The sequence below is a fragment of the Apostichopus japonicus genome, chromosome 16 (assembly GCF_037975245.1).
Source record: "Apostichopus japonicus isolate 1M-3 chromosome 16, ASM3797524v1, whole genome shotgun sequence".
Classification (NCBI taxonomy): domain Eukaryota; kingdom Metazoa; phylum Echinodermata; class Holothuroidea; order Aspidochirotida; family Stichopodidae; genus Apostichopus; species Apostichopus japonicus.
The window spans coordinates 33,586,990-33,611,825 of NC_092576.1; the positions used below are offsets into that span (position 1 = coordinate 33,586,990).

Below are 24,836 nucleotides of genomic sequence, written 5' to 3' on the forward strand. Positions count from 1 at the left end.
TTGGATCCAAAGCACTGCCAACGTTATTTAGGTGGTTGCTTGAGGTGATTGAGTTATTTCATAAACGGAGTTTGGGTTGCCCTGTGGTCGCTGAAGCCAACCCCTGTGAATGGTTGATGTTTCTGGGTTCTACCCCAGTAAGAAAATACAAGTCGTGATGAGGCATATTTGGACTATAGACTCAGGGTTGTACTAATAAGGATGTATGTGAGGGTGAAAGGGAGGTTTACATCCATGACAGTGGACTAATACCACAGCTGTTTAAAAAGAAAATCCTAGGTTAATGTAGAAAATTCCCCAGCTGAATGTTAAAAGTACTCCATCTAAACCATTTTCCCAGACTGGGGATGGGTGGTGGGGGCTGCAATCTCACCACTTCCGCACGCCAACGATTAACATACATTTTGTCGTCCCATGAAATATCAACTAACGATACCTCATTCATGCTGTAAATATTCTCGTTCGTCTACTTCCAAGTGTTTTAATTTAAAACGTGGAAAACACTTACGTGATGGTTACGAGCAACCTCAAGGAGCTGGAGTGTGGACGTATCTTGAAATATGCTGTTGTTTTCATTAAAAGATACGGTTCTGAAATTTTCATTTAGAATCACGTGGATGTCATCAACCTTTGCAAGAATGACAAGACAACGATAGCATGGTAACAACAGGTCAATGTAAAGAAATTTGGTATACAAATGCCATATTATACCTAAGTTATTCCATTGTCAATAATACAGTCATGGTCATGGGTAAATATAGAGCAATATATATTTTATGACATAAAATATAGCGAAGGAATTGCATCTTTTGCTACCAAAAATCTACCAAAATCGCACACTAGTAGCCAAATCGTGACATAGGAATTTTGCTCGCTTTTCACACGGTTCATTTTGTAATGTTTTCTTCCACATATATTTGTAGAGACGTATAGTTTGGCAACAATTTAAAAACTTAAGTGTAATATCAGCCGCTGACTTTAAGCATCGTATAGAAAATGACTGGCACATTAGTCCAACGGGTTCATTTTTATTACAAATGTACAGCATTCCATACAAAGCTATAAGTACGGATGATATCGTTTGTCTACCAGTGACGGAAGTATTCTTCACTTTTAATTTAATTACCCACACTCAAAATCACAATAAAGGTACTCCAGGACCACTCGAATAGGTAAGAATGCGATTTGCGAAATGAAGAGACATACAATTGTGAGATGTTGTTTTATTATAAAAAAGAGAAAATTGAAGTGGTTTTTATAAAGTAATGTCCAAATCAGTAACAGGTTTGATATACGCCTGTTTGTGTTTGTAGTTATTAGGGAATTCTAATAATAAATCATGAAATTCAATTCATCTGCTTGTGAGCATGATAAATATAAGCCACAGATCATTGAGAGATATCATGCAGTACCTTAGGTAAATGACTGACGTCACTGGCAGCCTGAAAGTAGATTTCACTCCGTTCATTTGTTTTTGTTACATTTCCAAACACAAATCAAATTCAAAACAGGTGTAAAACCTTGTCATAGGGGACTTAAAGAACCACCCTGAAGACATAAAAGTCATTCAAGGTCGGAACATAAATGATGTGACAATATGATCAAATTGGCTAATTAATGTAATGATCTCCCAAATACATTTTCTTAGGTACGGGTATGGAATGATTCAGGGTTTGGAATACTATGACATAGAAGGTAAATTGATTAAAGTATCTCCATGACAGTGTAATTTTAATTAATGAAACTCATGCCAGAAATAAATCTCGGCTATTTTTTTCTCATAAAAATAGAAACTGACAAAAGAGTTATGTGATTTACTTACATATATTCACAATGATGTATAGAATTATTGTTGTAGACATAATGGATTCAGTGAACTCAGTAATTTAAATCCTCTGTCTTTACTGATATACCAAGAATTAAATTTTCCATCTTCATTTACTAACAATTGTACCTGTTATTTAGTGTATCCCGATTTCCCTCATTTCCAGTATAAAATGTAACCATAAATTCTATATTTTTCGAGGCGTTAAAAGATAGAGAAGGGATCTTCTATTTGGCGAAATTTATGTACGATATATATATATATATATATATATATATATATATATATATATATATATATATATATATATATATATATATATATATATATATATATATATATATATATATATATTCAATTGCCAAACATCGATAGCGTTCATTAACTTATTATGGACCACCCACCCACCAAGCATGGCATGATCAATCATTCCCTTGTTGATTAATCGTGCATTCAAACTAAAGTGTTACTCATGCGTTTCAGCAAGGAATAACAAACATACAAACGTATATATACTCAAAATATCTTCTGCATAACATTGGTTATGGATCTTAGAAGATGACACAACATTCTCAAACCCTTACCTCCCAGTGACCATTCTGAAGGTCCAAATGAAAGTCGATGTCGAACGGACGCCAACGAACTACATGAAAATATAAAAGGAACGAAATACCCATATTTTGGTATCACAATAAATAGCTAAATGCATACCGCTGCTCTATGCTGTTGAAAGTCAGTTTGCTAACATCTGAATTTGTTACATCCGGAATGTATCTTAGATATACTTTACTTTACAAATGTCATACTTGATAGTTTTTTAGTTGGTAAACATTACTTAATGAGATGAACAAACAAAAATGTAATCAATTAATACTGTCTATTCCTTTTATTTACCTCGAATATTCCGAGTATTCATAATGTTTGTAAATGCCTCAGGTGAGATGGAAATTGGCAGCTTAAGTTGACCAAACCTGAAAATGAGAAACAGATTGATTGTGTTTGCTACAGTTTCCAACGAAAAAGTTTATACAACCACCCACTTGCGATATTTTGTTATTGTGTGTAAATATGCACCTAATAAAAGTAAGGCCAGAATATGAAGTATATATGCTTACAAGTAATAATATTTAAAGGCACACTCTCAGCTAGGAAATTGCTAAAATCAAAAATCTTGTCTCAACGTATTCCCCGATTAAAAAATAAAAACAATGCTGCCCTCTTCTCACAGCGGCAACATATTCATTTCTTTACTATGGCATTCTCATCCTTAGCTATAAACAGCATACGCAAATGGGTACCGTTACCGCGAAGGTATCACGTTTCCGAGATTCTAATCTGCCTCTGTGTTGCGTAACCTATAGGCATACTGTGTAATTGTAGTGTGTGCTTTGCGAGTTACGCAATTTTTCGATTGGCTGTATGGAACAGTGCATATTGTACTGCTGGGAAAACGCTATACCAGCTCGTAGGGGCAGGTAGTTTTTATGAAAGGAGTCATATGGGCCGTATGATCTCGTGCTGCCGATTTTCGTTGGAGAAATTGCCGAAGAAATAAAATGCGAATAGTTTCGTCGTATAATTTTCTATAATCATGTGACTGAATGTGTGCTGCTTATTTACTGTTATTTGACGAAACGACTTGCTTCTGGCCTAACGTTCTTCAATACTTGAGTTCAAAATAGAATAAAACTGTGAGTAAACAGCTTATCCAATAGAGAGCCTGTGTAGAAAAAAACACCCACATAATACAGACAGGTTAATGAGCATGGTGAACACAAAGAGATAGATGTATTGATGTAAGGGGATTAGTAGACAAGTGATGAACGATAAACACCAACAGGGGAAGAGGAGAGGTAGGAGATAAACAGTGGAGGGACAAAGAGAGGATTAATGGAAGGTGAAGGGAAATAAACTGGAGGACAAAGAGTGTGGAGAAAAAAAGGGTGGAAAAAGCTATGAGAAGAGGAGTAATGGTTTAATGAGGGGGGGGGGGGGCAAGGGGAGGAGGGGGAATGAAGAAAAGTTAGTCATGTCCTTCCTGAATGTTGAACCCATGAGGTTGAATGATGCGAAGGCGTAGCATCCACAACCTCTCTCTGCTGATTCGCAGGACGGCTACCTAAGGATCCAATCCCCTATAGAGACCTGTCGTTAATGGTATGGTTGCATAGCTCCCAACTCTTGAGAAGGCAATTGCTGGTCCATGCCACGAATTGCCGTCCTGTGGGAGGGGTATATGGGTGGTGTCTCTCTCCCCTTTTGATTTTTTTTGGAATCTTGGTGATGCCTACATGTAAAATGGTGGCACTTAGAAAGGCTTTTGTCACCCAAAATTTTCTGAGAAATATGCATTCTTGTGTGTGTAATATCAATAAATTGAATAGTAGGTGATAATTCATTCTTGCCCGTGGCATGAACATGTTCGCTGCTCGCCCCAATGAAATAAAATATAGCCTAATTTGAGGTTCAAATGATGATGTAAAGGAGGTTTTATACTCTATTATGCTAAATGCTAAAGAAATGATGGTTGCTAAGTCAAAATTTGATGTAATTTTGTATATATACTTGTCAATTACAATGCAGGTTTTTGGAACGCTTGTGCGGGTCAGGGAGTTTGGGTGTTAAAATGTGGGTCCAACCCGCGAATTGCCGGTCAGTTGGGAGCTCTGTGGTTGGGAAGGTTAAAGTGTTCTAAAAAAAAAGATGAATAACCATCCCCACAGGGGTAAACTGGACTCCTCCAGCTGCCTTTACTACATTTTACTGCATTACTACAAACATATGGTGGCTTCCACGCCAACACTCGACCAGAGTATGCTGTATTGGCCCCAAACGAACCAGATATTCAAATATGGTTACCTTTGGTCAAAGTTTTGAAACTGGTTTTATTACCACCTTCCAGGAAATTTACCTCACTGGGACATTCAGGCATCTTATGCATTCAATTAGAATGCCTTAGAACAATTTGGAAAGTAAATACCTCTAGGAACATATTAAATATTCTAGCAATTATAGCATGCTAAATTGGGGACAATACTACATAGCCCACCTTGAAAATATCCTGTAACCTACTCTGGATAAACACTATCTAATATGGAAGACATGCTTTGGTTAAAGTATGAATATGGTCACTTGAACATTAAGAAATGCAAGTGAGATAGTGGTAAGTTTTCCCTGCTCATGGTTATTGTATATAGTTGAACTCAATGTAAGAACTGTACAGATGCAATCAATGTGTTAAAATAAAAACATGTTACAATACTGACTTAACTAACTTTAGAATAAGCAATACAAACAATAGTAGGGCAGTGTTCCAAATACGGAATGCAAGGACATATACCCAAATAAGGCTAGGAGACGACATGCCTCCATTGTGGAACTTCTCCATGTTACGTATAGCAGCTTTACATGCAAAAGAAACTTCAAAAGACCCTATAATGTCCCCTGCATTTCAAACATCTCCATCTGCCACTATCTCCATCTGCCACTGGGATTATCATGAGAGCACTGAATGAACTGTTTTATCACAACTAGCTGCAAGTTAGAGTACCTCTTCAACACTCTATGACATCACAATATATGTTATGTTAATTTGATCTCACACGATACAAAATAAAGACAAGTTATTCTGTACCAACAATAAATAACCCAAGATCAATGTCACATTAGAACTACTGGTATGACTGAACAAACTACAGTAATTAAACAGGTCAGATATTGCTATCATGGAAAGCCAAATAGTGTACATTAAAGTATGTAGTGAAACCAATATTCAATCATTTAGTTAATTAATATCACACAGTTGTAACTTTGATGACATTAATTATGTAGTTTACTTACACTATGAATGAACATGCAAATCAATGCTAAATACTACAGAAAGGAGAAGGATACATAAGGCACCGAATGCAACAATCAATGTTTGACACCATGGAGAAGATAAATTCTTATGATACATTGCGCTAGCTTAGTAACTTCATTTTACTGAGACACCATGTTTGTTGTTGTCTGTTATGGTACAGTTTGTTCAATTGTCTTGAAGCCTTGTGATATCTACATTCTGGATACTTGTTACTCCCATTGTCCACTCTTGTGTCCTTGATGTATGGTAATTAAATAAGCTGAGAAACTGCTTTGACATCAGCTATTTCAAAATTGTCCATATCCATGTTAACAACGTTCACTGTGCAAATCCATAGCTTTCACTGGAGAACAAGAAATATGACAATCATCTTACGTAAAGTAGAGAAGCACACATTTATTAATGAAACAATCCAACACAAATACTTCCATTTCCAACCCTTATATCTGCTTGCAAAACATCCATCATGCCATAACGCTATGCTGTACTGGGGGGGGGGGCGCCAGCCCCCCAGTGAAAAATATGGGGGGCGGAAGTATCATCCCCCCGCTCCGCAAGTCAGAAAACCCCTTTTTCATTTCCAAATGAGAAAAATATCTCATTTGGAGCACCAAATTGCATTTAAGGCCAGGTGAAAATGCAAAATTCTTCACAAAATGGAGTGGGAGTTGAAGTGTGCTATATTGCACCAAATTGCATCTAAGGCCACCTGGAAATGCAAAAAAAAATCCAAAGGGGGAGGGGGACACCCCCTCCCCTTAGACCCCTCCCCCAGGTCGGCCATCAGTCTTCAGCCTCCCTACTCAAAAGTACCTTCCTACGCCACTGACAGTATGTACAACAAAAATTTACCAGTCTCCACTGGGGTATAGCTGCTAGAGTGCATTGCTGCATCAGCCTCTGTTGGGCATAGCCTTTTGTTGAGGAACTGGTGTTATCTTGTCTGGTTGATCAGTTTGGATACCAACCTCTAGAGTTTCTTAATGAGGCACGCACCTTCAACTGAAAAAGACAAATAATACCGGGATGTGCAAAGTTAATAATATATGAGAATGCATACTGTACACAAAGCAGGGACGTGCTCATGAATATATGAGTGCCAGGCAGATTGGGCGGTAGTGTGATCCACACCCTGGGTGCGGGGCGGCATTCAGAACTGCTGGGCGCATCTGCCCAGTGTGAGCAAATCCCTGACATAGTGAATTATATAACTTCCAACATAAATTACTGAATACCACATTTTGCCTTTCACTAAATAGTCAACAATTCAAATCAATTTTGCAAACACAAAACAGTAATTACACTAATTGTTAATACAGAACTTTGCTATTGGCAGCATAATTTCATCACATCTGCTTTATGATTTACAGTATGTATAGTGTCAACTCTGCAATTATTCAAGAATGGTTCATTTACTAATAGTGATGTGCAACAATTTCTATTATATTTCTTATTTCTATGTTAGCAGTATACACCTGCAGTATTATAACTCATCTACTAATACCTTACATACACTAAATGTCATAACGTTTGATGTTACAATGGCAATGTCCCAGTAGGCTTGCTCATACACTAATATGTCACCAAATTTCATCATGTTCAGGGATGCATAATTGCTTTCAAAAATATAGCTAGGCTTTGCTTATTTCCAAGACTAAAAATTATGGAATATTCTACAGGTGTGCCCTAAACAATGAAGTGTTTTAAAGATAGAAACATGATATGGTATATAATGGGCGACCATTCTAGTTCTCTCACAAATCAGTAGTATCATTTTCATTTTGTATAATTTTTAGAACTGCATGATCAGATTATGTGTAGAGCTATGAAGCCTATGATGTTGTTATATTTTGGCAAATGTCTTTACTTTCTATATCATGATAAAATTATCAATTATTGTAAGACAGACTCAACGACCCCCCGGAATGGTGCGTTATGTCCGATGAAGCGCATACTGTATTTGGTGCGTTATTACAACTACAATATGTGCGTCAGCGTCCGTCTCAATGTTTCATGCATGGTGTATCCTTTAAATTAAATGTGATAAATTTTGTCGAACATAAAATGGTGGCATACACAATTATTTGTGACATTGATTTGTTTATGTTGTCCTTGATTTTATGATTAAACAACGATGATAGAAAACTATCATGTTATGAAAGCATAAATATGTGAACTGTATCTACTATCCTTCACTAATTCAACAAAGGAGCCTGTAGAGCTAGTATAGCTTCTTTATGAGAAGGCTTTTGAGTTTTGAATTAATTTGGAAAATTTAGTTATATCAGTTATCACTTTACACTACAGTTACCAGGAAAAGCCGCTACCGTTTTTTAAGTTACTATACCAACTTGGGAGTATTACAGGCAATACTCTAATTTGGGATAGAAAGAGCTTAAATTAATACGTACATTTTTTCTTTGCAAGTGGAGAATCATCCACAGCTAAAGTGGCTATGCGGATTGACAAACAAGTGAAGCAAAGTAAATACCCTAGCCTATGCATATTAGACTTAAAAAAAGTAAAAGAACCCAATGCCTTAGTAACTTAATTCATCTTGGAGTTGCTCAGAAGATTCGAGGTTATTTCACCACTTAAGAACCCATTCTCAGACAAAAAAAAGAAGACAAAACTGAAATGGCTACACAGATTAGTAGTCTATAACTGAGAATGACCATGCATGCAAATATGCAGTAAATTTTAAAGTTGTCAGACTAATTTATTTGTTGCTAGGAACTCTATAATTGTTCTGGTAAACTAGAGTAGGAAATGAAAACAGTTACTTTATTGCGTATAGGCCCCTGTCCCTCACGTATCTCATTGCATACTAGACTTACACGGTTACAAAATAAATATGCCCATTTCAAAAATGCTCTTGACAGGAATAACCACCAAATTGAGGTAGGCCCTCCATGGTGCATAATTTTATAAATCTGAGCCTGGAGCTAGGCTACAGTAGTCCTACTTTTGCTATTGCTCCGCTCTGAGAAGTTGCATATCTTTGGGTTTAATTTTCTTGTGGGGAGATCTCCCTAACAAATCCATATTACACTAATGTAGGCTAAGTCATATTCATATTTGCAAAGCTACCGAATCATAAACCAAACACATGATACCGCAAACTTTCATACTGATCATGCTTAGTAGGCGAATATAAGTAGAAAAGCATAAATAACATTTCATGAAATGTTCGGCCTAGGCTAGGCTACAGTTTGTACAGCAGCCTGCACTGCAGTAGCGTGAACACTGCGGAGTTTGGACACCTAAGCCTTAAAACACCCCAAAACTTTAGCTCATGGTTTAAATCACCTGAAACTATACTTGACATGGTTGGGTCATTTTAGAGAGAAAATAACTGTAGCTTCGTAGTTTTTCGTGCAATTGGCTCTTGCCGTAGGTTGTCTCATAGTGAAATCGTGTATTCCTTAAGGGTGTCCGAACTTCGAAGTGTTCCAAACTTTGCAAAACTGACTATTCTACTACTGTACTAGCCTATGTCTCTCGGTGTATTAGTTGTCTTAGTTTGTAGTACTAGTAGTAGTATGATCTATTGAACAATATAAAAAGGAAGCCTACGGTAGACCAAACACTTCGGCCGGAAAACAGTATACTGTAGCCTAAATAGTAAATATATAACGTTAGTCGTTAGCATAGTTTGCTGCCTACCTTCTCGTATGATCTGCCATGCCAGTAAATGCTCCGCGAAGGTAGCATTGGTCATTTTGTCGATCCCGATCTCTGTTCCAGTAGATCGTTTTTGGAGACCCAGTCCACGTACGTATCACCAGCTCAAGTACACTTTTCACTTCATGTCCTTTTTGTCGCTCACTGCTTTTGGCATCGGGACCCACAATAAAGCAACCTGTGCCTTCCACCTCAACAGCGCGGCGACGCGGCCGCAATATACACGTTACGTGTGTCATGCTACCACTGCCTGAAACTGTGCTATACATTACGTATATTTACATACAGTGTTTACACTGTACACTGGCAGTATATTACAAATACCGTGTCACGTGTGTAACGGTGAACAATCGAAACCTATGAAATTGGCCCGCCCTCTAAAAATTTCCTAGCTGAGAGTATGCTTTTAAGTGTTTGGCTCGTGTTGTTTACTGTTAGACTGTGAATATGGTATGGTCGCATTAGCTATCCCGTGCTATATGGCGGTAGTTAAGATCGGACTTCAATGTCTCATTTCTTTGATAGCTATTGCTAGTCATTTGCAAAGCAAATTATTTGTAACTTGAAAAATTGTCTATCTATCAACAATATGTACATCACTTATGACTAGGTTTTCTTTACCTGCCTGCAATATTTATATGTAGTGTACTCGTAAGTGCACCAATGCTAACATTGTAACTGACAATCATACGTCAATATTGAGAAACGAATGATATTTCTACGTAATTAAACAGTAGAATCAATGACCAAACATACAGAGAATGTCCTTGCAAGACACAGTAAGTGCCCAAAAGTAGCCGAAAATATTGCACAGTGGAGCTAGCAATTGGGAAGATGATGAATTCCGCTTAGCGTGCTTCATATAATATAGAAGTTCTCACGCTACGTAGCATAACAGTAACATACGATGCTATTGACCAAAAGTTGTTAGACCTTGAAGTTATAGTAAAATAGTAGGTCAACTAGGATGTTCAAGATATTCGTGAGATAATACCTCCTTCAAATAAGTAGCTTTTTGTACAATTATTAACTTAATAATAAGAATAGCCACGGGTGCATGACTCAGTAAAAAATGAATGTGATGACTAATATATATGTGCATTATACATCGTTCGGTAGAAACATGCTTTGAACCATCCTTCATGAAGTAAAACGTCCCCATATGAATGACTTTGTATCACAGAATCAGTTGTATACGTACTGTAGTTTCCAATGTTAAATGCGACAACCTGAAATGCACATGTGTGTACTCCTTCCATATACGTTAAGGTAAATGTCTTAAAGTTTACTTACACCAGCTCCTTTATACGTCGACATTTTATTCCATAGCGAAACAAATTCAAGATATCCTTTTCTGTTATTGTCTCCGCATTACTTCCAGCTATATGTACCTTTTCTACAGTCGGAAGTATTGGTAAAGATATCCCGCTTTGCAACATCATAGTGTCACCATCAAACTTGATGGAAGAGTACTCGAGGTTTAAACAAGATATTGAAATCTGTGATGGAGACAAGACAGAATGCTTCAAAAGTTAATATGTATGTACGAGATGACAGTCACATGACATTAAACATTTCACTATGTAGTTTATTATTACAGAAAAACAACCCAATTTCTGTTTTGGCCATCCCTTTGTAAATTATTGGTTATTGGCTACATTAGCATTAATGATAACTAAGATTAAATAATGTTAAAGCAGTTTAAGCAGTTTAAATAATATTCTTTACTATGAAAAACAAAATCATAATACAAATAGTTCTTAAATTAGGTGTATGAAGAAATAACCTAAACACTCATTGACATATATTGTATGGTTTTCAATGATCAGACAGTGTATGACTATGACATTTGTTACATTGCGTCAGAACTTTTGAATGTTTAACTAAACAAAATTGACTAATTTATCAAAGTCAATTCACTGTGCTATCAATTCATTCATTAGAAAAAAAAGTTACAACACACTCGAAGCCTTTGATGCAAGGTTTCTCCGTGTACAGTACGAAATGCACATTTTTGTTCAGATATGCAGAAAAGAAAAACTTGGTTATTAAGGTTACTCTCCTCTTTAAACGATAAGAGACTGTTTGTTGTTAGCCAACTTACATCATTTTTAGATGCAATCTCCAACAACTGTGCCGTCGATCTTTGGAGGAGAGCGCTGTCGCCTTTCTTTATCTTTACGTCCCGTGAACAGAGCTCTTTCACCGAATCCATGATGTCGTTCACATCACCAGTTTGTTCCAAGATACAGAGGATGGCAAATGTATCCCCGCCTGGTAATCTCTTTAAATGGTTGATCAGTTTCTTTCCAGCATCGGGATCCAGACCACAGGCAAATCTGAACAGGTACTGAAGATCAACTGGATCTAAGAACCTGAGCGTTTCGTTGATATCGTATGCGTTCTTTACAAGAGTGACAAGGTGGTGGGCTGCATACCATTCACAGAATAGCTTATGATAGAAACGGACCATCGTTGTAAACAACACATTGTCTCCAGTAGAATCATCGCTCACTACATCTTCTTCGACCAAAATGCCAATTAAAATATACTGGTCATATAACTCTTTCCCGACTCTTTTACAAAATTCAGTCTTAATCCATGACAATTGTTGGTTTGCTTTGTTTAATCCTTCGAAAGCTATTTTGTCTAGCTCATGATGTTCCATTTCATGCAGATAGAACCTGTTGTGCCTATTGTCGTAAAGTTTCTGTTTCCGATTCAGATGGTTGTAAAAGCATCTAATTGTATGCTTAAAGAACTGTGTGACAGACTTGAATTTCATGAAGTCTTTCTGATCATGAACCATGTGGGCAAACATCACAAATACGAGAGGCACCTGGCAAAGATCAGCAAGGATGGAGTTTTCGTAGAGCCGTTGTTTTATTTTTTCCACTGCCTCATCGTTGTTACCTACTACAGCCTTGCGGATGTACTCATCCCTAGCTTTGTCATCGAACCCTGTTAGTTTGGCCCTCTTAGTTTCTTTTCTAAGACTTTCTGGAAGATATCTTGTCGTTAAGCTGACATCAAAGTCTGCAAACAGTCCCATCTTGATAATTCTGTGTACATCATCATTAACATTGCTGTCCCTGCCAGGATACTCGTCATATCCATCCAAAGCAATGTGGACAGACGAGCAACTGTTAATGATCTTTTCAATCTCATGTATGCTAACACGGCGTTCACGGGAGAGAAGAAATGACTTAATCGCCCTAAAAAGAGATTTTACACTTCCAAGTTGTCTTAGCCGGAGAAGAATTAGTATTTCTACATTGTTCATCGGGGAATCTGATACGTCATTGCACCAATCGTAGGCCAGCTGAAGGGTTAACGTCGACTTACCATACCCGGGCTCTCCTTGTATGATGCGTCTCTTGGATATAAACCGGAAGTCCGTATAAATACTTTTGTAAGATTCCAAACGCTCCCATGATCCTCCTGTGCCTCGCGTTAGCTCTGGTGCCAGACAAACTTCAACACCCCCTTCTACAAAGACCTTGTCTACACAATAAAGTCTATCTTTAACATATGGTAGCGGTTGAATCGCATCATATTGATCTTTATATGTCTTTTTGAGACCATCTATCAGGAATATTTTCTTCTCTAAACCAAAAAAAAAAGAAACATTGATGTTCACCAGACATAGTGAAATTAAACTCAAAAAGGATATTTGCTTGTTCTCTTTTTATTTTTCGATGCTGATCTCTCTATGTCTCCCTTTTTCTCTTTCTCTTTTTTTCAGTCTTTTACAAGTTGTGTTCTGTCTTATACTCACTTCTCACTCAACCTTTCTCTCTGAAGAACAGTTTATAACTGACCACTGTCTCTAAAAACACACTATTCTGTAACTGAATACACTACATGCTAATTTAACATAACAAAAAAACATAATGGTTGGGCAAACAATATATGGCATTTTGAAAGCATTGGCCTATTACATAACATAGCAGGTGCAAAATTGTTAGACTGCTTTTCTCTCTAGACCAATTTGTGTGTAAATGTTCGACATATTTGAAGTACAATAAATTTGTGGCTCACATGGGAACACGTAAATCTTAATTGTTTATTGGTTACTGATAATACAGTTGTGTTACTGTTCTATTTGTTATTAAGACGACAGAAGGGGGAGGGGGGTTTCATTTTTTACCAAAAGAACGTAAAGATTCACAAATGACAATATCAAAGTTTAAGGCATCTACCTTGAAGGTCAGGAGTCAGCTCCATTGTCACGTGATTTACTTCAGACAGTCTACGAAGCGTGAAGGGGTCGTGTCAGAATAGCTTCTGCCCATCGTTTCCGTGAATCTGTTTTTCTTTCTTAAAATGTGAGAAAAATACTGAATCAAAATAATACATTATTCTGTTAACTGTCAAAATATATAATGCATTGTTTTGTTGTTGCATATGGATGGTTCAATGTTTTATTAATAACCAGACAGCAAAACAGTAGTGTGGTTTCAATGATGCTACATCATTGCTACAAGAATAATCTTATTTGAATGTGACACACTAGGCTGTAGGTTATAGCCAGGACGAACAGCATAATTCAATGTTTGTAGAACAACAAAAAGCATTGAGAAATAACAACACAATATTCACAATGGCACCTGATGACCGAGATGAAAACTGTTCTTGTATTCAACATCGTAACCAAAGACAACAGGCTCTGCCACTCAATGTGGTACACCTACAAGATATACACTAAGCAGGTGCCAAGCAAATCCCCCCCCCCCTCCCTGCATCTGGCTTGCCTCTAAAACTTCAAACCAGGCAACAGTTAATTTTTGTAAACAGCGCCTGGTCATTTCCCCAACGTTACTACTGTACATCCAAATCTGAAGTTTTTATTTGGGACTGAATCTTGACAATTGCAAAATACGCCGGAAAAAGTTAACAATGGAAGCAAAGATAGCATATAGATTATTCAAAATGATATCGGCCATTCCAACACATTAAGCATGTACAAACAGTACAACGTTTCATTACACACCTTTGTGCACAGGCATGTATGCAGCAAGGGAAGTAATCTACACACTTAAATCAATGGAGATTTGGTCGAGACTTCTTGATTCATATCTACGGATGCCTTTTAGCTAATTTCCAATTGCCAACAGCCTCTCCTATTATAATGAGGCGTAATACACATGTAATCTCATAGGCTGCAGTGTGGGAGTTACAATAGATTATAAAACAAGGTTTCCACAAGTTGACCACTGGTGACACTTGACCTCCGCAAAAAAAAAGGGATTGTTGTACTAACTACATACTTTATAAGAGGTTGGTCCAAGATTCCCTTCTTGAAATATCGTGTTTACGATGTTCACAATTTGACCTATGGTGACCCCAACCTTTGACCTCCATAAAAATCAATAGGTATCTTGAACTCAATGTGACACAACTACATACTAAATGTGAGATTGGTCCAAGCTTCCTTTCTGGAGATATCGTCTTTACAAGGTTTCACAGTTTGACCTATAGTGACCCCTATGACATTTGACCTCTAAAAGCCAGAGGCCTATTCTACTTAATGTGGTCCTTTCACACACCGAATATGAAACTGGTCCAAGCTTCTATTCTAGATATATCCTGTTTTCAAGCAAGGCTTCCGGACACTCATCTGCATGACTACAAATGTTACGATTATCATCGAAACCAAAAATGTACTGGGAAAGAATATTTTATTCTTAGGAGGTGCAATGATTTTACATGAAAAGGAGATAACAAGACAATTTCAGCCCAATACCCCTATAATGACATACTCTATGCTGTGTGTTACAATCATGGACAATATACATGGGCTTTTTATACTTAAGCGCAGATAATTTAATATATCAAGCAGTAATATATATCCACCGGAATATCTCTTACAAGAGAGTTAAATAAGTCAAAAGGGTTAATCTTATGTTAAATTGCCATTTTGTGGAACCAAAGAGAAAAGTTAATGGTCTGAAACTGACTTACGACTTGCCCCTCATGTCTTCATCTAATCCTTGATCGTGTTGTTAAGAGTTCATCTGCAGGTTGGTTAAGAAAATGTCCGTAAATAGACTTGTGTTAAGCAATGAACTTCAACCTCATAAACAGTTTCTTTCATTGTGTGCCGTTTAAAGAAGGTGCAATTCCATGTTCAGTACGCTTGCCTAAAAATCATTATAACGGTGAGAATAGAAAAAAAACGAATTTAGTACAGCAACATCCCAATACTACATGTACGCATACTGTACAACGTATGATTCACCTTAAACGATTTTTGGGGAATCTATTGGGTATATGACAAATAATCCATATTTTTTTCATAGCCACAGTCCTAGTTCGGGGATTTTCTATCCTATGATTCAGGAGAAGGGAAATGTTAACGTCATGCCAACTTCATCTAATATATTTTGAACAGTAGGAAACGATGGGCGACTGTAACGTCATCGCGGCACTTCTTTTCAGGAGCTGCAGAGACACAATCTACACTGTATCAAGAAAAGGAAACATTTATGAAAGTTCAGTAGCGGTTGAAATGAAAAATTCCCAGTGAAGTTAAAAGTTAGCAATCGTTTGAAGATTTAAACATTCCAGAATTCCCTCACTGGGTTTTCTTCATAATATGTTGTTCTAAAATATAACAAAGTTTGGAATCACAGTCATACGCAAAGTCTTTACACATTCCTGAGTATTGTCTCATGGCCAAGCTAAGAGTGAGATCTGATCGACTCTGACCAATATGCTGCACTGACGTCACTTCTCGACATAAATTAGTGTCAGACTCAAGTTTTCTGGCAGGACGGGCCAACATTTCAACCACTCTTTCACATAAACTAAAATTCATCACGGGGCAAGGCTTAGGGCGATTGAAAGACATGCAAGAGCCCAAACGGCACTATGGCGCCATGTTTCCAATGAATAGCACTGTTCTAAAATTGTTCCATGGTCCAATGTACACACACTATATTATTGCAAAAATATCTGTTGGTCCTTTTGTAAACCTGTTGAGGACCAGGTGACTGATATGAGCAAGAGTTGGCCTTTTTTACAAACTCACAGAATCATCCTTACTGTTCTTATTAGTAATTCTAACAACATCAAACGAATCCTTGATCTCTAATAACTTAGCACACATAGGTTGCAGAGGAGTCAACTTATTGACAATTAAGATAAAAAATGGCCACGAAAATTCAAATAGTCACCTTGAAAGTAACTAATACAGGTCTATGGAGGTCAACCTGAGGTCAAAGGTCACCCAAGTGCAGGTCGACAACTGGATTGCAATAGCGTAACTCCCACCCTTGATGGACATTAGGTTCTCAAGTTATTGAAAAAATATAAGTTTTTGACCCCTAATTAACCTTTGTTGACCTTGGATCATATAACTGTTGCATTTGGAAACGATCCCTGACCCCATTCTCAAATACTCCCAAAATATCAACCATGTCGGACCCTGTCAATGGGAGTTTTTACAATTTTACAATTTTGCATTTTTTGATTATATATATATACATATACATATATGTATATATATATATATATATATACATATATGTATATATATATATATATACATATATATATATATATATACATATATATATATATATATATTTATATATATTTATATATATATATATATTTATATATATATATATATATATATATATATATATATATATATATATAAAGTAGAAAAATAGTAAAGTTTGCTAGTGCTAATGATAAAGGAAAGAAACACGACGTTTCGGGTATAAACCCTTTAACAAAGTGAGCAAAAAGACTACTAAAACTGTGAACAGCGAACGAAGAAAGATAAAATGGTCCAATGCACACACATGAAAGAAGCGAAAAGTAGCAGGGTAAAAGGTCTTACAACAAATCGAATTTAGAGTTTAAACCATAAGGGGATAAGGTGCCAAGTCGGAAAATTAGTCTATTTTCGGATTTAAGACGATCGATATCAGTGCCTCTGGAAGACAGAGCACACGTAACTGAAAAGTCAGTGATCTTACAGGGGGAGGGGGAATTGAAGTGAGAGGCGACAGAGTACCAGGAAACTTGGATTTGATGGAGCGTAAGTGTTCGGTAATACGATCTGCCAGTCTACGCTTGGTTTCACCTATGTAAAGTAAATTACAACGTTTACATATGATAACATAAATTACATTAGTGGAAATACAAGAAAAGTGATGTTTAATTATAAAAGAGTTTTTTAGGGCCAGCGATACGAAGCATAGTATTTGAGGTGACATATCTGCAGGTATTACATCTACTACGGTTACAAGGGTAGGTGCCGCGAGTGTCGACAGGGATGTCGACGAGCAAACTGATACTCCCACGATATCATCGATATAGCGTTTATAAAGAATAGGTACGGTGCCTTGGAAACTAGATAAAACACGCTCCTCGAATAGTCCCATGGTGAGGAAAGCTACCGATGGACCCAGCTTGGTACCCATTGCTACACCTGTGAGTTGCCGGTAATAGTGTCCATTGAAGTGGAAGGCGTTGGTGGTTAGGACCAGCTCCGTGAGTCTTAATAGTGTGGTGGTGGGTATGGAGGGATTAACGCGTTGGTCGAGGTAATGACGCAGTGAACTGAGAGCGAGATTATGTGGTATGGAAGTATAGAGGCTGCTCACATCCAATGTGAAGAGAAAATGGTTAGTAGCTTCACGGTCAAATTTGAAATCGTTGATGATGCGTAAGAAGTGAGGTGTGTCCTGAACAAAAGATGGTAACGTTTTGACGATAGGGTTAAGGACCCCGTCAAGAAATTCCGAAATGAAGACCGTAGGACAGCTGTGACTGGATACGATAGGCCGACCGGGTTTATTGTCCTTGTGGATTTTGGCAAGCATATAAAAGTTAGGAATTCGAGGGCCAGGGTGAATTAAATTGCTGGCTGTAGCAGGAAGAACCTTAGTCTGAATGAGGGATTTTACTTCGGTAGTGACCATTTTCTGGTAGGTAGCAGTGGGGTCACCATCGAGCTGAACATAGGAAGAAGGATCACACAACTGTCGCTCAGCCTCGGCTACGTAAAGGTCACGTCTCCAGACCACCGTGGCACCACCTTTGTCAGCTGACTTGATTATGAGGTCACGATTGTTCTTGAGTGACCTCAGGGCAGCTGGCTCACCATGTGTGATGTTGTTGGAGGAGTGTAGCTTTCGAGGAAGAAGTCTCTCGACATCATGATTGATAGAATCAATGACTTGGTCCAAAACTTTATTTGCACCAGGAGCGGGTATCCAGTTCGATCTTTTCTTTTGGAGATTGGTGAATGGATCTGGCGAAGTAGGTTCAGCATCAGAATATTTTTATCTTTCTTCGTTCGCTGTTCACAGTTTTAGTAGTCTTTTTGCTCACTTTGTTAAAGGGTTTATACCCGAAACGTCGTGTTTCTTTTCTTTATCATTAGCACTAGCAAAGTTTACTATTTTTCTACTAGAATTCTCAGTGCTACGTAGAACATTGCCTATATATATATATATATATATATATATATATATATATATATATATATATATATATCTGTCTGTCAAAGTATCTCTTTCGAGATCCGGCTTTAGGAATCACAAATGATTTTCGAGTTGGTTAGCATCATGTTTGATCTCTAGAGTAAGGCAAAATATGTCACCAAAAACAGAACTAGTATTGTTCGATACAGGTGACAAACGCCTACAGTGGAATTACGATCTTCCTTACCGGTTTCGAACCTCTGGACATACAATCAGCGTCCATAGCCTAGTGGTTAGGGTGTCCGCGTACAGAGCGGGAGGCCCGTGGTTCGAATCCCGGTGGAGGCTGAAAGTTTTTTCACTGTTCTTGATTTTCCAACTCATTACGATTTTCATTTATATATATATATATATATATATATATATATATATATATATCTATCTATATCTATCTATATATATCTATATATATATATATATATATATATATATATATATATGTATATATATATATATATATATATATATATATATATATATATATATATATATATATATATATATCATCTAAATCTTAAAGCTCTCTGTGCCAAGAGGCACACAAGGCCGAGACGTCTTCCCTCCACTTCGTCCTGCTTCTGGCTGCTGCTGTCCTGGCCTGCTCTCATCCACTTTTTCTCTACTGTCCTCCGCCATGTTGTTTTAGGCCTTCCTCTTGCTCTTGAACCTGCTTTCTGCTGCAAGTTCAGCTCTGCCTGCTAGCTCACCTATCCATTTTCTTTTGTAATTTCTTGCATTAATTTTAACTCCTTGCCTTTTTGACGATGTTCTCTCTGGAACTTTCCTTCAAATCTCTCAGATCTTGTACTCTCTATTTTCCGTTTTATGTATTTTCTCTCATCCATATTCCTATACGTCTCTGCTTGGATCCATGGCCTATTTGTACATTTAGCAATTCCCAGTACCTCATCAGCACTTTCAACATACGCTCTCTCTAACTTCCTGTATTGCTCTTCTACTCCATCAATAACGGCACCGAAACACATCAAGCTTATCGATGACTATATTTAACGACATCCAAGATGATTTTATGATCTTTTTAGCGCTCTGGGAAAACACTCATGTAGTTTTGCTCCATTTTTAGTTATTTGATTCTAAGTGATGATCTAAAGCAGCTTATTGCGTTTTTTTCGCAGCTATTCCACCCTTTTAACATGTCCATCGAGTTTTATCCATGTATTCATGACAAATAAGCAAACTAAGATATTAGCCAGGTCTTTTTCCTGTCAAGAGCACTAATTGGCGAGGAATTAATGACTTTTGCAGATAATGAAGAGAGTGTCTACCGACAAATTCCTCATTTAAATTTAATAGCACGCTGTTCCCCAAATCTACTAGTTGAATTCAAACAATCGGTGAATAGCTACCATCTATATATAAAAATATTTAAAAGTAAATATCTTGGGGAAAAACAACGTTATTTCACTATTTGAAATTAGATTTATATAGATAAGTTACGTATGCATGTCGTATTGGCACCTTAGGGTCTACGAGGCTTAACGAATAAAGCACGGATATATGTAAACACCGATCACTAGTGTTGCTAGCTTCTTTACCATAGAGATCCAAAGCCATCACAGATGGTATGACGTTTAAGTTACTGGCAAAATGGCTTTTCCGTTTAACCTCACAACACGCACACATACAACTGTATTAACTAATAGCACCGTGACAGCCACTAAAAAAACATGCACGTTCTATAAATGCCAATAATTCAACTACCTGGTTCCTGCAACCGTTCATGAGAATCTCAATAAATTCCGTACAACCAGTTATGATATAGGTAAATCAAACAACTGAAAGAAATTTGAAACTGAATCATTTCCATGCTGTGCGACGTAACAATTACTTCCAAACCGTCTAATTCACTTCCATACCCAGGAAGTAAAAGTATATGTGTACATTATTAGGCTACAACTGGTTTTGCTATGTAGACAAGGGATCACTGCTATGGATATATAAGTATGCATACTTAAGAAGGAGAAAAAAGAAAACACTGCTAACATGGTCAGTGTTGGTTTCGTGTCGAAAAAATAAAACTAAAGTAGGTACTAAGTAAGATAATTTGAATTTCAATGACATATCAGGTCTTACTTCAAGACTATACCAACAAATTTATCTCTTCAGAAGACATTCTACTGGAGACATTGACAGTTTCTTGCTTGGATAAATGAATACCAAAGAGGCGGGGTAGCAGAGACACGACATGACTGTACACTGTATAAGACAGATCAGGCGCGTATTTGATATTGTGGTGTATAGCAGAGTCTTATCCACAGCAACGTCAATATTTGAATGCGCGCAATCTTTCTGCGCTACTACAAAAGTACATTAATTTTGTTTAAATTGTTGCATTTAAACGTTGTGTTACTTTATTTGTTTTCCTACCATATTAAATAAACCAATAATTTTGTCATCATTTAACATTAAATAACCAATAAGATATGTCGAAATGAGGGCCTGAAATTTCTATTTTTTAAACGCTGCTCCAAGGAGACATAAAGAGGTCTAAATGAATAATTATTGTTTAACATGATATAATCACTAAGATATGTCAATGTGAGAAACTGAAATTTTAATTTTTTATACGTTGCTCCAGGGAGACCTAAAGTGGTCTAAATATTCATCAATTGACTTCAAAAAATCGGTCATCTATTAAAAAAATAATATATCATGTGTAGTGATTCTGGGAATGTTCCGCTCATCAGCAATACCTTATTGGACATTAATCCTCCGTTCTTTTACCCGGAGACGTCATAATGTTATCAGTTATTTTTCGCATCGGTATCTCATAGGTATTCGATTTGTTCTTTTGACTGTGAAAGAACCAGAATCGTCTAGGCTATCGAGCGTGTAGAGGGTAAAAATACCCTGAGGGCAAAAAGCCCGTTAAGGCAAAAAGACCCCTAAAACAAGGTTTTTGTTGCCCAGATTGCGCTGACATGCGGGTAAAAAACCCTTATTGCCAGTAGGTGCCGATGGCCTCATACCAGGGAGTTGTTTTAACAACTCCCTGCTTATACTGCATGTACCACATAATACATAACTTACACTTTCTGTCCTATAACTGAATGTACCATGTAATATGAAACTTACACTATTACGATACCGGATGTCCTCTAGTGGTATGTCTAAAATGTTATTATTTCCTTTCAGTTCCTATCAAACTTCTGCAAGGTATATAACCTTTTGATTTTCAAATGTCCCCTCGTTAATTCCTACGGTTCCCGAATAAAGATATACATTACAAATTGCTTGATCAAATTTCAGACGTCTAGTTAATTTACCCGTATTTTCAGACAAAGAAAAACATAAAAAACAGGACCACATGTTGTTTTCTTCCTCACAAATCATTCGATGATTCAGTGATAGATTTGAGGAATAATAGATGGCCCATCACGTGTGATCCCAAGCTTTCCAATATCTGAGAATTTGTTTGTTTAAAGAGGCAAGTCGTTCTGAATTAATGTACACATATTTAATTGAACATTAGTTGCCTCGGAGAGAATGAATCATCCTTAAATCAACATAATGTTTTAATACTATATTTGCGCCGAGCTTCTTGGAGCTACGCTTCCGAAATAGCTAACCAAATATTTTCTACATGGGCAACGATAGTACCACCTCCACCATCTCAGGCGATATTCGACACATTACAGTATAGGTATAATGTATGTTCCATATAGTACGCAAGTTACACTTCCTGTCCTCTAATTGTATGTACCATGTAATAATTGTCTATCCTATAACTGTATGTACCATATAATACATCACTTACACTACCGGTACCATGTTAACGAACACTACCGGTACCATGTTATATGACTGCATGTACTACATATTACATAACTTATATTATGCAGACACCTGATGTCCTCTAATGGTATCGATAATACATAACTTACACTAACAGTATCTGCCCTCTAAAACTGTACGTAGCATATAATATATACCTTACACTACCTGTCGTTTAACTTTACGTGGCATATTATACGTAACTTACACTACGTTACATGTCCTCTAACTGTATGTGTCGTATTAGTCAATATGCCTAAATAACTAACGCTATACTTGGCCTATCACTGTACCATATATACTCATATTTACACTGTCAAAGCATGTACTATAATATATATATATATATATATATATATATATATATATATATATATATATATATATATATATATATATATATATAAATTATTGTGTTGAAAATCTGCTTATTTAACACTTACTGCCAATGAAGTAAGATAAATGAAACTTAATATAACAAAATGTGCAAAATAAACAATGGAATTGTAAATAAGCCGTTAGTTAATGAAAAACAAAGATGCTCAATACCTACTTGAAAATATTCATGTACCATGTGTACATCGATCTTGTTAGTTAATACCTGAACACTGATTGTTAAAGAAATATGAATGTAAATACTAGTATAATAAAGCCGAACATTGTTTGTAAAATTTCCGAAACCTACACTGTAACATGGAGAGTTCATAGTTCCGAAGACTTACAACCAGTGGCGTTGCCATGTGCATTTGTCTGGTAGTTTAAAGTTTAGGGGGGAGGGGCATTACAAGTTTGTAGGAGGAAGTAACCCCAGCCTACATTATTTCAATGTCCTCTAACGGCATGTAACTTAATATAAATTTACCTGTCCATCATATGTTGGTATAGGGACAAGACAAGTAACTTCAGTAGATGTGGGACAATATGTGCATATTTAGTCTAATACACATTTGGGCCATTGTTTTTCTTTTCTTTTTTTGCATTGAACTTCAGCAGAAAGAAGAATAGTTTATAGGCTTAAACAGATTTAGGACGTCCCACAACTGCAGTTCACACAGTTTTTTTGTCACACATGTGTAAATTGAATATCATTGATGTCATATAACTGTATGCAATTTTAACACTCGCCAACCTTGGTGACTTGCCTGCCACAGGCAAGTAATCAAAAGCATTGCACGGACTGCGGTACTTGTTCCTCGGAATCTTATACTCAAAGTTGTTGGTTATCGCCAAAACAATTCCCTCTCTACAACACTACGAGTCACACTTAACGTGTGTCTAATCAAGTATCCGACTGTACTGCACTTACGTTTAACACTTAATTAAAATCCACATAATTACTTCTATAAGTACAGTATAATGTTACAAAGTCACGGGTTTTGTATCAAATGCAATAAATAACATGCACCAAGGGCACCATACAACACTTCCCTTGTATAAATATATCTTAAAAAAGTAATATATGTGGTAATTGTAGTTAAACGAATTAATGACATGAAATATTCTTCTTGGTACTGTGCAATTATTTTACTATACATTCACTACCATTGCATATGAACTTCAGCTCGAATCACGACAACAATGTTATAACAACAATGTATGGTCTTACGAATCAAACGTGTTATGTTAACGGTAGTTATTAACATCATCTCCCTCTGTAGTATAATACTGTTATTTGTTTTTACAAAGATTGCCGTTCTCATTGTTGGTCGATTCAATCTTACCTTTCATACCGATTTTCTCTCCTGGAACTGTTCCATTTATTTTCCAGACTCTAAACTATAAAATTACAACATGGCGGACCGAATCCTTGTGCTTTAACGTTGTGATATAATGTAATCCACGTACATACAGTATGGGATGGAAGAACATGTCTTCATTACTTCCTGTAGGATATGAGTAATACGAATACATGAAAAAAATTGTATCTGCTTCGCAAAGGTAAACAATATTAGATGAAATTTATGATCTAATGCACTTTGTTCTCTTTTCTACGATCATATCAATCTGTTTGATGAGAATAAAGAAAGGTTATTTAACAGGACTATTTCTATTAGATGGATATTGTTATTTTTATTTAAAGGTCTGTGAAATAAATGATACATGCTGGAATGTTGCTTGTAATATTTTTAATCTTTACAATATTGCAAAAAAATCCCACTTCTCTCTT

General features: G+C 36.7%; 2 protein-coding genes across 3 annotated transcripts in view; both read right to left on the reverse strand.

Annotated features, from left to right (window-relative positions):
* LOC139982132 (uncharacterized) overlaps window positions 1-24,540 on the reverse strand; it is a 50,901-nt gene extending 26,361 nt beyond the window's left edge. Inside the window, exons 1-8 of one of the 2 annotated variants that reach the window (XM_071994729.1) lie at window positions 24,391-24,540; window positions 15,336-15,514; window positions 13,574-13,691; window positions 11,476-12,977; window positions 10,665-10,870; window positions 2,720-2,796; window positions 2,410-2,468; window positions 509-628 (exon numbers count right to left, since the gene is read on the reverse strand). In XM_071994729.1, coding sequence (XP_071850830.1) covers window positions 509-628; window positions 2,410-2,468; window positions 2,720-2,796; window positions 10,665-10,870; window positions 11,476-12,977; window positions 13,574-13,598 — 1,989 coding nt within the window. In that variant the 5' untranslated portion in view covers window positions 13,599-13,691; window positions 15,336-15,514; window positions 24,391-24,540. The remainder of the gene's footprint in view (window positions 1-508; window positions 629-2,409; window positions 2,469-2,719; window positions 2,797-10,664; window positions 10,871-11,475; window positions 12,978-13,573; window positions 13,692-15,335; window positions 15,515-24,390) is intronic. The other variant, XM_071994731.1, reaches the window with a different exon arrangement.
* Window positions 1-24,836, reverse strand: part of LOC139982120 (uncharacterized) — a 671,468-nt gene that overhangs the window by 443,455 nt on the left and 203,177 nt on the right. The window lies entirely within an intron of this gene.